This window comes from Anomaloglossus baeobatrachus, chromosome 4 (assembly GCF_048569485.1).
Source record: "Anomaloglossus baeobatrachus isolate aAnoBae1 chromosome 4, aAnoBae1.hap1, whole genome shotgun sequence".
Taxonomy (NCBI): domain Eukaryota; kingdom Metazoa; phylum Chordata; class Amphibia; order Anura; family Aromobatidae; genus Anomaloglossus; species Anomaloglossus baeobatrachus.
The window spans coordinates 623837736-623854903 of record NC_134356.1 but is presented as its reverse complement, the minus strand read 5'-3'; the positions used below and the strand labels follow the sequence as shown (position 1 = coordinate 623854903).

At 45.8% G+C, this 17168-nt stretch overlaps 1 protein-coding gene across 1 annotated transcript in view; it reads left to right on the top strand.

The window, feature by feature from the left end:
* The window catches only part of LOC142304187 (adhesion G protein-coupled receptor E5-like), a 271167-nt gene that overhangs the window by 219036 nt on the left and 34963 nt on the right, over positions 1-17168 (top strand). The window contains exons 13-14 of the mRNA XM_075346315.1: positions 2652-2753; positions 14578-14768. Of these exons, the coding sequence (XP_075202430.1) occupies positions 2652-2753; positions 14578-14768 (293 nt within the window). The remainder of the gene's footprint in view (positions 1-2651; positions 2754-14577; positions 14769-17168) is intronic.

Below are 17168 nucleotides of genomic sequence, written 5' to 3'. Positions count from 1 at the left end.
CATACTAGCAGTGAAGTGATTGACATGGTCAAAACTGGGGAATCCTGACAGAGTTCACACCACACACTGTCAGAATTCAGAAGTCTGTAGTCATATAGAGTGATTAAATGAATATGTTCAAACATAAAAGTGAAATAACACAACTTAACCGGGCTTTACACGCTGCGATCTCGCTAGCGAGATCGCAAGCGATCGTACCCGCCCCCTTCGGATGTGCGACACGGGCAAATCGCTGCCCGTGCAGCACAACCTCGCTTACCCCCATCACACGCACTTACCTGCCCTGCGACGTTGCTCTGGCCAGCGAACCGCCTCCTTTCTAAGGGGGCGGTTCGTGAGGCGTCACAGCGACTTCACACAGCAGGTGTCCAATAGAAGCGGAGGGGCGGAGATGAGCAGGACGTAACATCCCGCCCACCTCCTTCCTTTCGCATAGCCGGTGGAGGCAGGTAAGGAGATGTTCGTCGCTCCTGCGGTGTCACACACACCGATGTGTGCTGCCGCAGGAACGAGGAACAACATCGCTAATAAGCTGAAAACGATTTTTTGTTTCAGGACGACCTCTCCGCGGCAAACGATTTTGACTGCTTTTGTGATTGTTTAAGGTCGCTCATAAGTGTCACACACTGCGATATCGTTAATGATGCCGGATGTGCGTCACAAACACCGTGACCCCGACGATAATTCATTAACGATATCGCAGCGTGTAAAGCCCCCTTTAGTTAAAGGGAACCTGTCACCACATTTTTCACATGTGAACTAGGACTACCACCTTCAGCAGCACCTGTGCTGCCTGTCATAAAGGTGCCCTTACTCCCTCTGTATACTCCCCAAAAACCTATTTATATTCTCCCACGGTCTATGTCAATCCTGACGGTGTGGTCCGATGGGCTTCCTTGCTGCGGCGTCTATCCCTCTCTCCGCTAGTGATTGTCGTCCTTTTCCTCTGATTGATATGAATGACGCCTCCTGCGTCATCCACATAGCTGGGGAAAATCTCACACCTGCGCATACACATTGCCTGATCACGCATGCGCACTTTGCTCTGGCCTACTTTGGGCAGAGCCTAAAACATAAGTGACTCCAACGTACGTTTCACAATATTTGAATATGTTATTGCTTCACCAGGGGGAGGAATGAGGGTGCACATGTCGGTAACAATCCTTAAATACAGTGCTTTGATCGCACACATGCTACAACTTGGCAATGACATCGGTGTGCGCAGTGCATGAGCGAGCCGGCAATGTGTCTGCGCATGCGTGAAAGCTCACCCAGCTACTTTGTCATCCACATAGCCCGGCGAAAGCCAGTTTATGTATATTTACATGCAGAGATATTAATCACTTTGCAGCAAACCCATGAATATACTTAAGTTTAACCACTAGGAAGTGAAGCAGCACCAAAAAAATTATATTAGCTAACACCTACTGCAATTTATCTTTCCTTTTACTTGTCAATATGTTTTATAGTTTTGCACTTCTTGGAACCTTTTTAGCGCGGTAGTATTTTCATCATTACTAGGATATACAAATATCCTTTTGAACAATACACATACATTTTGCTCCCCCTGTTGGACAATATCACATACATTTTTTCCAACAAGAGAGACCTAACTTTCAAGAGTTTTATATCGGTTCAGCTGTTCTTTATCTAACCCAAATTTAGCCCTAATAATGCTATGAAATACTATATGTTCAAGATGATACTATTTGCTCTTTGTATTTTGTTTAAATGGGTTGTCCTGGAAATATACAGTATAATATTTAACAGGAACTCTAACATAAAAAAATCCTGACAGCGTGTAATGTACTCACTGTTATGATTCCCTGCGCTCATCACTTGCTCGCTCAATATGTGGTTTGCATACAGCCCAGTCACATGCCAAACCATTTTTTTTGGCTTTTGTCCATTTAAGGGGTACTTTGCACGCTGCGACATCGCTAGCCGATTGTAGCGTTGCCGAGCGCGATAGTACCCGCCCTCGTCGCAGATGCGATATCTTGTGATAGCTGCCATAGCGAACATTATCGCTACGGCAGCTTCACACGCACTTACCTGCCCTGCGACGTCGCTCTGGCCGTCGACCCGCCTCCTTCCTAAGGGGGCGGGTCGTGCGGCGTCACAGCGACGTCACACGGCAGGCGGCCAATAGAAGCAGAGGGGCGGAGATGAGCGGGACGTAAACATCCCGCCCACCTCCTTCCTTCCGCATAGCCGGTGGAGGCAGGTAAGGAGATGTTCCTCGCTCCTGCAGCTTCACACACAGCGATGTGTGCTACTGCAGGAACGAGGAACAACATTGTATCTCCTATTGGTGCGACATTATGGAAATGTCCGACGCTACACAGATCACCGATTTACGACACTTTTGCGATCGTTTATCGGCGCATCTAGGCTTTACACGTTGCAACGTCGTTACCGGCGCCGGATGTGCGTCACTTTCCATTTGACCCTGACGATATCGCAGTAGCGATGTCGCAACATGCAAAGTACCCCTAAGTCCTGGATAACCCCTAAAAGTAGTAATTTTACAGGTCTGCAAAGGTTCTGGAATCAGCAGATTGGAATTTCCTTGTACTAGCTTATCTTGCTACATGCACTTGCATAGTTTAAATCCACCAACCTAACTTTTCCTATACCTGTCCCAATAGGTATTCAAGTTTCAACTGGTGCTTCAGATAACGGCCCCCTCTCACTTCAAGGCATAGAAAGCAACATACAACTTGATTCTAAAACAGCCGCTGGGAATACAGGTAAAACAGTTGTTCTATCAGGGCTGGTTCACATGGCAAAACCATCTGCATGTATGCACCCTGTACGGTGAAGCCCATAGGGGTGAGCATTACAAATCTATAGGCAATTAGTGTCCCGCTGCATGATATTGTCACGCTAGGCATAGGGAAGTACTAAGCAAAAGGGAAGGGAAACCCTGTGTCTAGGCAAAAGGGAAGATGCTGACCGCTGACCATACCTTATGCTGGTCCCTGGAGTCCCTCACTGCCCCAGATAGGTTCCGCAATTATGCGCTGAGCCGGATACCTGACCCTAGGTATCCCTAGTGCTGGACACTAAATAGGGAACGGGTGGGATGATCTCTACGTCAACCCCACTAAACACTAAAAAAGACACAAGGAGGACCCTAGGGGAAAGTGCATGAACTAATAATCTACAGATGACACAGGAAGAAGTTCAGCAAACTTTTCAGCAACAATACTACAGCGGAGTACAAGTCACCTGCTTGCAACCAAGGCTTAAATGAACTGAAAAATATCACCAGCACCAGTCTAAGGATAGAAGGGGTATTTAAGCACCAAAAGAATACTGATAATCAGCAGCTGGGTAGAAGGCGAGCTCCTGCTGGGTCCAAAAGGGGAAGAGATGAAAATCCAGCATGAAAGCTACCTATACCAATGTATACTGACAGCAGGAACAGTAGAAAGTCAGGGAGCATTCTGTGCAGCCAAACGCTGTGACCTTCTATGGCCAGAAACCACATGACACCAGTGACAGATATCTCTATGAGCCACAGTATTCCATCCTATGATGAATGCCACTGCTGAAGAATACCTACATCATTTAGTAAGTATTTGAGCAGTATCCCTCATAAAGTTACAGTGAAAGGCACATTAGGGTGCAAGGTTCTTGTGTTTCGGTCACTATGTTTTCTTTCTTCTGGTGTTTGGCTTCTTGCATCACTTAATGTGGTATAAACTATGCTAAAGTGCCCCATTACGTCTGCTACTTTTCTATATGCTCCTTTTATGATGAAATCGTCTTAGGTGTCAATTGATAAAGCATTTTCAGCCATTTTGTTTTTTTGGTGCAGAAAAGTCTCAAACTATTATGCAATCCACATTTTAGCCAAAATGTTGAGACTTTTACCATTTTTACATCCGTTCCGATAATGGTTTTGGAAAGTGACCAGAGCAATGCAGAAGGAAGAATGTCCCAGAGCACCCAACAGAGTCACCATAAAATATGACACAAGGGTAGGATAAATTATAGCAGAAATGTATTCCAGTACATGAGTGGAGAACATTTTCTGACGTTGGCCCATAGTTGGCCTAGAGATGCTCCAGATTCATTAGGAAGCAGCACATCTATTCATACATTTGGGGGATCTTACTCCAGTGTACTCTGGTTCAAGACTATCATGTAAAATGCAAGTCTTGATGGATTACCACCTAAATTGTAAGTATAAAGTATTTTTTTCTTTATATATTATTATTTAGTACTGATAAGTTTGTAGGGTACTCACTAAGGGCATGTTGTGCAGGTTGTCAACCTATACTAACTGTTATGTTTTTATATTAAAGGGTTATTCCACAAAAAATCTAGGTAACCCCTATCTATATTATAAGGTATACACTTTCTGATCACTTAGCATCTGACCACTGTGACCCAGGAGCTTTGAAACCCAAAAAACTGGGCTCTTTAACCCAATCCTGAATGGAGTGGAGGTGCCATGCTGGGGCTCAACTCCATTCATTCGGCACAGCACTCAGCAGGTCCAGAGACAATGAATGGAGCATATCCACGTATGCACACCTCTGCTTCATTCAGGATGGGGCTGCAGAGCCCTGTTTACAAGGTTCCTGGGTGTCAAACTTGAAACTGATTAAATGTTTTAGCAGTAGGACCCCTAGTGATCAGCAAGACATCCCACATCCTGTGGATAGTGCATAACAACTTTTGGGGAATGTGATGGTGGGATATGGGGGGAGGTGTATCATGTTGTGTAGATTCGTATTTTAAGCTTGCTTCACTGACCATTATTTGTACTGCTTGTGTGTACATTGTATTGTCTGTAGGTAATCACCACCTGTAGTGTTCCTGTTCCTAAGTTTGGGGGAAGGGGCCTGGGATCCACCCAACCTCTTTGCTTACCTGGGAGATTGAGTCAGTCTGTTTGAGAACTTGAAGAGAGAAGGACGTAGATTGAACCTTTGAGGGAAAAGCTGCGCCTCCTCAGAAAGACCTGGACATTTATCCATTACAGGATTATATTTGTGTTTTCTTTACTAATTTTACCCTCCGTGTGGTGGATTATCTTGTGGACCATTTGATTTGTTTGGAATAAATGCTTGTACAGCCACCTCTCGCTCTGTTGATTGTGGGATATGGGAGAAGGACTCCGTCACAACTGGTGGCAGCGGTGGGATCAACAGAGCACAGCCCAATGGAGATCAACCCACAGATTGAGTACACAAACTGGATTGCATCAAGTCTAAAGGAGAGAGCTAGAGATCTGGGCCTGAGCTACCAGGGACTGAGTAAAGAAGCCTTAATTGATCTACTGGTGGGTGCAAGCCAGTCCACCTCCTCCCAGATGTCTGACGGACAAGCACTGGGGACGGGGATCCCTGCCCCAAAAAGCCAGTGGGTGGTGTGGTTCGAAGAAGAGATGGCAGCTCTTGGCCCCAGTGTATCTCAGGAATATAAGGAGCAGGCTGCTCGCCGAGCACAGAGGAGACAAGAAGCAATGGACTCCGACAGAGGGAGTAATGTGAGTTGGAGTGTAAACCCAGCAATCCAGCATTCTGTACGTATCACCCGGGCGGACTTCAATCCATTTCATGAGACTTCTGGAGATGTGGAGGGGTTCTTCAAAGACTTTGAGCAGCAGTGTGCTGTGATGGAGGTGCCCCACTCTGGCTGGATGCGTTTATTAGTGGGACTCATGAACGGAAGCCTTGCGGAGGCATATTGCACCATTGACTCAAAGCAAAACCGGGATTACAACATTGTAAAACGGACTATCCTGGATTACCATGCTATCACCCCAGACTCAGATAGGGCACAGTTGCGAGACCTCGCATGCACCACAGGGGGATCGTTTAGGATGTATGCCCATAAGATGTCCCAGGCATGTCGAAGATGGCTGGAAGCGGAAGACGCCTTCACTGTGGAAGACGTTATACAAGTATTTCTTATAAAACAATTTCTTTACAAGTGTCCCTCAGAAATACGGGAATGGGTCAGAGAGCGCACGCCATGCACCGTGGATAGAGCTACAGCACTGGCTGATGAGACCCTTACTATCCGACCGTAAAGGAGGAGGCTTATGGACAATAAGCCACAGTCTGATCCTCCTGCGCCTCGGCCCTCTCCATTTATATTATTATTATTATTTATTTATAGAGCACCTTAGATTCCATGGTGCTGTACATGAGAAGGGGGTTACATGCAGAATACATATACAAGTTACAATAGACAGACTAGTACAGAGGGAAGAGGGCCCTGCCCTTGCGGGCTTACATTCTAAAGGATTTTGGGGAGGAGACAGTAGGTGGGGTGTAGGTTGTGCGGTAGCTCCGCACGGTGGTGGGGCGGCAGCTCCGCATGGTGGTGGGGTGGCAGCTCCGCACGGTGGTGGAGCAGTGGGGTCATTGAAGGTTATAGGCATTTCTGAACAGATGAGCTTTCAAGTTCCGTTTGAAGTTTGCAAGTGTAGTAGATAGTCTGACGACGCGTTGCGGCAGTGAGTTCCAGAAGACTGGGGATGCTCGGGAGAAGTCTTGGAGTGAGGAGCGAATAAGAGAGGAGGAGAGAAGGAGATCTTGGGAGGACCGGAGATTATGTTTTGGAGTGTAGCGAGAGATTAGTTCAGAGATATACGGAGGAGACAGATTATGGATGGCTTTGTAGGTCAGTGTTAGTAGTTTGAATTGGATACGATGGAAGATTGGGAGTCAATGGAGGGATTTTCAGAGAGGAGAAGCGGGGTGGTATTGAGGACAGGGGTGGATCATTCGGGCAGCAGAATTAAGGATGGACTGGAGAGGGGCGAGCGTGTAGGCAGGGAGACCACAGATGAGGATGTTGCAGTAGTCGAGGCGGGAGATTGAGAGCATGCACTAGCATTTTTGTAGATTGAGAATTGAGGAAAGGACGGATTCTGGAAATATTTTTGAGTTGAAGACGACAGGAGGTGGTGAGGGATTGGATGTGTGGTATGAGGGACAAGGCAGAGTCAAAGGTCACTCCGAGGCACCGAACTTTGGGTGCTGGGGAGAGCGTGATGTTATTTATTGTAATAGGTAGATCAGGTAGAGAGTGTAGGTGAGATGGAGGAAAGATGATCAGTTCAGTTTTGGCCACATTGAGCTTTAGGAAGCGAGAGGAGAAGAAGGAGGATATAGCCAATAGGCATTCTGGGATTCTGGACAGCAGATAAGTGACATCTGGACCAGAGAGGTAGATCTGAGTGTCATCGTATAAGTATATCTGCCCCTCCACCCAGCAGCAGGCTGATGACATCCACGTCTCACAATTCTGGGCCCCAATAGTTACGACCACGCCCTGGGGGAATCACAGAGAGGAGATGTTATAGGTGTGAGCAACCTGGGCACCTGCAATCTAGTTGTCCTGCAAGGATTCGGAGGGACCGCCACGCACCTCCATCTTGTTCGGTGCATTTTTTGCATTCCATCCTGCCAGAGGAAGAGTTACCACCATCTCCACTAGAGTGTACCCCTGACCCCTGCACCATAGATGCCCCTGATGCCTGTTGAAGTGTATGGCCTGCGGCCTTTGTCACCAGGTTTTCCTACTGCCTTCTCCAGAATGCACATTGGAGGGAGTACGACGCAGAGGAGATGTTATCGATGTGGGCAACCTGGACATTTGTAAAACAGTAAAACACTTGCCCTGCTGGTCGATTGAGGAATGACCTTGCACCAAATCGACCTATTCATTCTCTACAGCCGAACTACCATCAAAGTAAGCACTTACAGGGAGGTTGTGCTGGATGGACAGAGAGTCATTGGATTTTGTGACTCCGGGGCATTTCTCACAATAGCTAATCCCCGAGTGGTTCGGCGAGAGGCGATACATCATGGACCAGGGATTGTTATTGAATTGGCTGGAGGACAAAGGGGGAATATCCCAAAGGCGACTGTAGATCTGGACTTTGGCTTTGGAGTCAAGCAATTTGTGGTTGGGGTGATGAGCGGCCTGCCAGCAGATATTCTCCTAGGACATTATGTGGGAGATTTACAATGCCGATTTGTGGGTGCAGGAAACACAGTTTGTGTGAAGGAGGACACAAAGGGAAGCTTGTCCTTCCAACCCTACTGCTGTACAATGGACTACCTACAGCCTCTCCATCCAATACAAGCGTGGAAGCCAACACCAGAATGCTGATGGACTGTCCCGGCAAGAAGAACCATAGACTATCCACAGCTGAGCAACATGGACTTAAGTGAGATGGCCAGAGGCCTGTGTAGACCTCATGGCATACTCACTTATTCAGAAGGAAGGAGAGGTTGTGAGGTGGGATATGGGGGAGGTGTATGATGTTGTGTAGATTCATATTTTAACCCCTTAGTGACGGAGCTAATTTTCACCTTAATGACCAGACCAAATTTTGCAATTCTGACCAGTGTCACTTCATGAGGTTATAACTCTGGAACGCTTCAACGGATCCCGGTGATTCTGAGATTGTTTTTTCGTCACATATTGGACTTCATGTTAGTACCAAATTTAGGACAATATTTTTTGCGTTTATTGAAGAAAAAAATTGAATATTGGCAAAAATTTTGAAAATTTAGCAATTTTCAACTTTTGAATTTTTATACCGTTAAACCAGAGATTTCTGTGACACAAAATAGTTAATAAATAACATTTCCCACTTGTCTACTTTACATCAGCACAATTTTGGAAACAAAATTTTTTTTTGTTAGGAAGTTAGAGGGGTTCAAAGTTTATCAGCGATTTCTCATTTTTACATCAAAATTTACAAAACCATTTTTTTAGGGACCACATCACATTTGAAGTGACTTCAATAGGCCTAGATGACAGAAAATACCCAAAAGTGACACCATTATAAAAACTGCACCCCCCAAAGTACTCAAAACCACATTCAAGAAGTTTATTAACCCTTCAGGTGCTTCACATGAACAAAAGCAATGTGGAATGAAAAAAAGCAAAAATTAAATTTTACCTAAAAATGTTGCTCTAACCCAAATTTATTCACTTTTAGAAGAACTAACACAACAAAATGGACCCCAAAACTTGTTCCCCACTTTCTTATGAGTGCGCCGATACCCCACATGTGGTCAGAAACCTCTGTTTGGACAAATGGGAGGGCTCGGAACAGAAGGAGCAATATTTGAATTTTGGAAAGCAAATTTGGCTGAAATAGATTGCGGGCACCATGTTGCATTTACAGGTCCGCTAAGGTACCTAAACAGAAGAAACCCCTCACAAGTGACACCATTTTGGAAACTAGACCCCTCAAGGCTTCTATCTAGGGGTATAGTGAGCATTTTAGATCCACAGGTACTTCACAGATTTTGTTAACGTTACGTTGTCATATTGAAAATTTTAATAATTTTCTCAAAAATGTTGCTTTAGCATCAATTTTCTCACTTTTTCAAGAGGTAATTCCAAAAATTTGACCTCAAGGTTTGTTAACCACTTTTTTATGAGCGCGGTGATACCTCACATGTGGTCTGAAACCTTTGTTTGGACAAATGGGAGGGCTTGGAACGAAAGGAGCAATATTTGAATCTTGGAAAGGAAATTTGGCTGAAAAAGATTGCGGGCACCATGTCACATTTGGAGGACCCCTAAGGTATCTAAACAGCAGAAACCCCGCACAAGTGACCCCATTTTGGAAACTAGGCCCCTCAAGGAATTTATCTAGATGTTTGGTGAGTACCCTGAACCCCCAGGTGCTTCACAGAATTTTATAACGTTGAGCCATGAAAAAAAAAAAAAAATTTTACCACAAAATTGTTATTTCAACCAGGTAGCTTTTTTTTTTACAAGAGTAAAAGGAAAAAATTCAGCATAACATTTATTGTGCAATTTCTCCTGAGTTTGGCGATACCTTATATGTGGTGGAAATCAACTGTTTGGGCGCATGGCAGGGCTCGGAAGGGAAGGAGTGCCATTTGACTGCAAAATTGGCTGGAATCAATAGCGGACGCCAGGTTGCATTTGGAGAGCCCCTGAGGTGCCTAAACAGTGGAGGTCCCCCACAAGTGACTCCATTCTGGAAACAAGACACCTCAAGGCTTTTATCTAGGTGTATAGTGAGCAGTATGAATCCACGAATACTTCACAGAATTTGATAAGCTTAGGTTGCCATATTGAAAATTTTCATTTTTTTCACAAAAATGTTGCTTCAGCATCAAATTTCTCACTTTTTCAAGAGACAACAACAAACCGTGGACCCAACAGGTTGTTATCCAATGTCTTATGAGCACAGGGATACCCCACATGTGGCCAAAAACCTCTGTTTGGATAAATGGGAGGGCTTGGAATGGAAGCAGCATCATTTGAATTCTGGAAAAGTTGAAATAAATTGCGGGCACCATGTCACATTTGCAGGGCCCCTTGGGTACCTATACATTAGAAACCCCCACAAGTGACCCCATTTTGGAAACTGGATTTTATTCAGGAGTATAATAAGCATTTTGAATCCACAGGTACTTCACAAAAATGTTGCTGTAGCAACCAATGTCTCACTTTTAGGCTATGTGGCCATGAGCCAGCGACACGGCGTCTAGTACACAGTGTCAGCCTTCTGCAGAGATGTGAGTGTTGTCCACGGGAGAACGCAGCTGCCCATGCCCACGATTTGGGTTCAGGCCGCTGTGGAGCTCTATGCTACCTGCAGAGAACACTCATCTCCGCAGCATAAATTGACATGCTGAGGCTCGGGAAGTTGCGCCACAGGTCAGTTTATGTGGCGGAGAAAAAAAGCAAATTGGGCAAGCACATTGGGCATGGGATTTCTAAAAATCCTTCCACTGTGCTTCTACTGCACAATGCAGCATTATGGACGCAGGGAAAACACTCTGCGCCCAAAACGCTGCAAATCCTGATTGTGGGCGCACAGCCTAAAATGCTACAATGGATGAATGGATACATGTCAAACATATATAACGTCCCACCCCCTGCATATTCTAAGCTGGCGCCCTTTAGTGCCTTTCATGTGGCACTAAAGGGTGCCTAGCCTTGTATTTAGCCCCCCAAAAAAATAATAATTAAAATAAACGACGTGGGGTCCCCCCCATTTTTGATAGCCAGCTAGGGTAAAGCAGACAGCTGTAGCCTGCAAACCACAGCTGACAGCTTCACCTTGTCTGGTGATCAATTTGGAGGGCTCCCCAGGCGTTTTTTTAAAAAAAAAAAAAACGTGGGGTCCCCCCCAAATTAGATCACCAGCCAAGGTGAAGCGGACAGCTGGGGTCTGGTATTCTCAGGGTGGGAAGAGCCATGGTTATTGGACTCTTCCCAGCCTAAAAATAGCAGGCCGCAGCCGCCCCAGAAGTGGCGCATCCATTAGATGCGCCAATCCTGGCACTTCGCCCCAGCTCATCCCGCGCCCTGGTGCGGTGGCAGACGGGGTAATATATGGGGTTGATACCAGCTGTAATGTCACCTGGCATCAAGCCCTGGGGTTAGTGATGTCACGGCATCTAAACAGATACCCGACATCACTAACCCAGTCAAGTAATAGACAAAAAAAAAAAGACAAAAAAAAATTTATTTGAAAAAAAAACTCCCCGAAACATTCCTCTTTCCCCAATTTATTGAAAATAAAGAAATTACGGTCGCTGTAATCCGCTGTAATCCGTGAGGTCCCACGCCGACTCTGGATCTTCTAGAATATGGGGGGCACGTTCAGGGAACGTATCCCCCATTTTCTGGAAGAGCAAGCTCTCCATGAGCAGTGTGGGTGCAGTAATCTGAGAATACTGCACTCACACTGCCCCGGTCCAACTTAGGGCAGAGTGACCTGCAGTAACCTCATTCCAGAATATGAGGGGCACGCTCACAGAACGTACCCCCCATTTTCTGGAACAGCAGTCTCTCCATGTGAGGACCACACTCCTCACATGGAGAGACTGCTGATTACTGCACTCACTCTCCCCCGGTCCACAGTGGAGCAGCCTGTGCATCAGCGACGTCAGCGTCCCTGCAAGACTGACGTCGCTGATGCACAGGCTGCTCCACTGTGGACCGGGGGAGGAATCCAGCTGACAGCCGCTGTCTGCGCATGCGCCGTCAGCATTCAAGAAGGAGGCGGCGTGATCGCGGGACGGATCACCAGACAGGTAACGTATGACCGGGGGCTCGGGGGCTGGGGGGGGGTGATGGGGGGTGATGGGGGGTGACCTAGTGGGACCTGGGGGGACCTGGGGACACCTTTCTGCCGCATGTGACGTGTCACATGCGGCAGAAAGAGCAGAATGAATGCGGGGGAGGGGGGGTGGCTCTGGAGACCCGGAGGGGGCTCCGGTGACCAGAGGGCTCCGGTGGACCGGAGGAGGGGTCAGGGGGAGGACATTTCCCTCCGATCTGAAATGTTTGATCATTTCAGATCGGAGGGAAATGAATGCAGAGCCGGCGGCGGCAGTTTTCAGCGCGCGTCGGCGCCATCTTGCACGCTCCGGAGGGGGGCTCTGAAGAACTGGAGGGGGCTCCAGGGACCAAAGAGCTCCGGTGTACCGGAGGAGAGGTCAGGAGGGGGACATTTCCCTCCGATCTGAAATGTTTGATCATTTCAGATCGGAGGGAAATGAATGCAGAGGCGGCGGGAGTTTTCAGCGCGCGTCGGCGCCATCTTGGATTTTCCGGAGGGGGGGGGGGTTGGATGGATTTCTCCGGTACCGGGGGCTTTGGGGGCACTAAGGGCTCACATTTATTTCTCATCTGACATGTTTGATCACGTCAGATGAGAAATAAATAAATTTTACCAGCCATTTTTTTTTTTTTATGTTGTCGCCGGTATACGGTGTATACCGGCGATCGCATTAACGGGGTGCATACAAAACACCCCGATTCATAATCTGGGGGGTCTCAGCTACCCCCGGTAGCTGAAACCCCCGAAATTTTTCGTCACTGGGGGGCGCTACAGGGTTTTTCCGGCCTGACGTCTCAAGACGTCGGAACAGAATAAGTACCCTGTTTTTCCGACGTCTTGAGACGTTAGGCCGTCGCTATGGGGTTAAGCTTGGTTCGCTGTCCATTATTTGTACTGCTTGTGTGTACATTGTATTGTCTGTTGGTAATCACCCCCTGTAGTGTTCCTGTTCCTAAGTTTGGGGGAAGGGGCCTGGGATCCACCCAACCCCTTTGCTTACCGGGAGATTGAGTCAGTCTGTTTGAGAACTTGAATAGAGAAGGACGTAGATTGAACCTCTGAGGCTGCGGCTCCTCAGAAAGACCTGGACATTTAACCATTACAAGACTATATTCGTGTTTTCTTTACTATTTTTACCCTCCGTGTGGTGGATTATCTTGTGAACCGTTTCATTTGCTTGGAAAAAATGCTTATTGGATTGTACAGCCACCTCTTGCTCTGTTTATTGTGTGATATGGGAGAAGGACCACATCACAGGGAATAACCCTTTAAAGAGGACCAACCACCAGGATTTTCCTATATAAACTAAAGCCAATGCTACACTGCCGCTATCATGCTGATTCTATATATACCTTTAGTTTTGAGATTGGATGTATACTTTCTGAAATATAGGCAAGTAAAAAGTGTCGTAGCAAAGGGGGGGGGGCGGAGAAACATAGAAGAAATAAAGAGCTAAGTAATAAAAGGCTAAGTAAGATTTGCCGCCCCCGCTTCACCTTGGGCTGCATATAATTTACATAATAGCTTATAGAAAAGGGCCATCCGCAGCTGCATTCCTGAATATCTTTCAATTCCATTCATAGTAATGAGGTTAACCATGCCTAATTGAGCCCCACTACGCTGCCAGCTTCCTCTCTATGATTGGCCGCACGTGCTAGCAAGTTGGGTTCGCGCCGCACAAAGAAATTCAAATTTGATTGTAGTTCCATGAAAAATAAATATTTTGATGGCTTTCTGAATTTTTGAAGGTTTCTGGATTATCGACGGCCAAAATAGGGGGCAGGAAATTTGACGACCGCCCCGGACGGCAAAAGCAGTAGCTACGCCACTGCAAGTAAAGTTTGTGAAATGCACTGTTATTTGATGATAGGTGCTGCAGAATATCTAATAGGTGGGTCGGGTTTTGCTAGTTATGCCTGCCCCTGTCTGCCTGCCTGTCCTTCCTCCCTCTCCTGTCTTTGTTATTACAGGGGGAGCAAGGAGGGAGGAAGGACAGGGGGAGGTAGGACAGGCAGCAGACAGGGGTGGGAATAACTAGCAAACCCAATCTACCTATTAGATATTCTGTAGCTGCTATCAATCAAATAACAGTGTATTTCACAAACTTTGTCTTTACTTGTCTATATTTCAGAAAGTATACATCCGAACTCACAAATAAAGGTATGTATAGAATCAGCATGTTGGCGCCAGCACTGGATTTAGCGTATATAGGAAAATCCTGGTGGTCCTCTTTAAATTTGAAATTTCTTTTGCAGTCTTTTCATCTCATGACTCACTCCTACTTTTATGCATGAGAAGATTTCGCCTCTTAATATATGGTATATAATCATAGTTATTATTTATATTTTACTCTCTAAAAAAGTTTTTCCCAAGATTTATATATATAGTGTTATGTCTCCATTTTTGCATAGGTTATTTAGCTATTATTAAATATCAGAATTTAAATATATATATTTTTTTCAACCTGCCTCCCATAGGTTTAGCATTATTAGGATGCATAGAGTATAATAATGTGAACCGCATTCTGGAAGGAGCCGAACTTCTGGAGGAAAAATCAACAAATCAAAACTTTACACTTGTCTCTCCGGTGGTCAGTGTCTTCCTTGGCATCAGTAATACTTCAAGTCTGCAGCAACCAGTATCAATAAGAGTGAAAATCAAAGAAAAAGTAAGGATTGCTACTTATACAGTATATCTGCATCACAACAGCATGCATGCGCAAACCATTGGTTCATTAGAAATTAACACAATTACTAAGTAAGCTTTATTGTATTTTATATATATACAAGGTGGTCCAAAAGTAGGTGGACACTATGTGTAATAGGGTTATTATTGGAATAATAAGGTGAAAAAAAATGGAAAAAGCAAAAATGAAAAAAAAATCACCCAGTTGGGAAGGTGTTAATACACGTATGGAAATTTACATATATATAAGTGAGGGCCAGGGAGGACTGGTAGGCCCAGGAGGTGGATCCACTGGACCGAACACCCCACCTGGAGGGCAGGGTACACGGTAGCTGGAGCACTAACGTGGCAGGAACGGGTGCAGGTATCAGGAAGCAAAGACAGGACCAGGTCACTAAGGTCACAGCGTACTTTAAGGCAGTAATAGGAACCAGGAACAAAGACCTGAGCACTTAGCTCACAAGACAAGGCATAGAAACACAAGCGATGATCAGGCCCCGCCCACATGGAGAGGCCAGTCTTATATACTCACCACAGGCTCAGGTCATTTCCTGTTGCAGCAGTGCTGGGGCTATAAGACCAGGTGAGTGGGCGCGGCCCGGTCCTATACAGAACATTAGTCAGAATCAGACTCCTGAGACCAGGAACAGGAGTCTGGGGAGCAAGAGCGAGAGCGGCAGCCATGACTGGTGTACACGTGGACTGGATCAGTGGGTAAGGAGTGGTGCTGGGACACGGGGCGCGTGACAATATATATTATATATTTTTATATATATATATATTTTTATATATATATATACAGGGTGGTCCAAAAGAGGGTGGACGGTATGTGTAATAGGGTTACCAAGCATGGTGTAAAGTGAAACTGACTCCGTTGCCCTTAGCAGCCAATCAGATTACACTTTTCATTCTTCACGCACTTTGGAAAATGAAAGGTGGAATCTGATTGGTTGCTAAGGGCAACTGAGTCAGTTTCACTTTACACCATGTCTGATTTCCCTATTACACATACCGTCCTCCTACTTTTGGACCACCCTGTGTATATATATAAATTTCCATACGTGTATTAACGCCTTCCCAACTGGGCGATTTTCTCATTTTTGCTTATTCCATTTTTTTTTGCTTTCTTCTTCCAAGAGCCATAACTTTTCATGTCTTGATTGCACAGAGCCATATGAGTGCTTGTTTTTCACAAGTCGAGCTGTAGTTTTGAATAAACCCATTAATTGTATCATTTGATGTTGTGGGGAAAAAAAAATCCAAGTGTGGTGAAATTGTGAATAAATTCCACAATAGTTTTTGGGGTGTTGTTTTTGCATTATGCATTGTTTCGTAGAAAACTCATTTGAAGATGTTTCTCCAGTTCATTAGTTCAATTACAGCAATACCAAAATTGTATAAGTTATTTATTTTATTTATTTTTTTTAAAGTGGTGAAATTTTTTTTAAATTTGTAAAATGAAAAAAAAAATTAGCTAGTGTCACCAATTTCCAAGTATAATAATCTGATCCATCAGTTATGAAGCGTTTAGGTGTAAAGTGAACCTGTCAGGTGCAATATGCACCCAGAGCCACGAGCAGTTCTGGGTGCATATTACTAATCCCTGCCTAACCGTCCCTGTATCTAGTAGCATAGATAAAGAGATCTATAGAAAAAGTATTTCTAAAGATTGTTTATTATATGCTAATGAGCGCAGGGACTGGTCGCAAGGGCGTTAGTTGCTGTACTCATTCCGCCCTCTTAGCATGTTATCACACCCACAGGGCCGTGCTAACATGCTATTAAATGCCTATTGCCCAGCGTCATGAGTGGTAATGCACGTATCTGTGTCCATTGTCACCGCTTCAGAATGTCAGGCTTAGGGGTACTTTGCACACTACGACATCACAGGTTGCGATGTCGGAGGGGTCATGTCGAAAGTGACGCACTTCCGGCGTCGCACTCGACATCGCAGTGTGTAAATCCTAGATGATACGATTAACGAGCGCAAAATCGTCGTAATTGTAGCATCGGTGTAGTATCTGGGAATTCCATAATTACGCGACTGCGACAGGTACGATGTTGTTCCTCGTTCCTGCGGCAGCACCCATCGCTGTGGGTGAAGCCGCAGGAGCGAAGAACATCTCCTACCTGTGTCCTGCAGCTCACGCCGGCTATGCGAAAGGACAGAGGTGGGCGGGATGTTTACGTCCCGCTCATCTCCACCCCTCCGCTTCTATTGGCCACCTGCCATGTGACGTCGCTATGACGCTGCACGACCCGCCCCCTTAATAAGGAGGTGGGTCGCCGGCCAGATCGACGTCGCAAGGCAGGTGAGTCCATGTGAAGCTGCCGTAGCAATAATGTTCGCTACGGCTGCTATCACAAGATGTCGCTGCTGCGA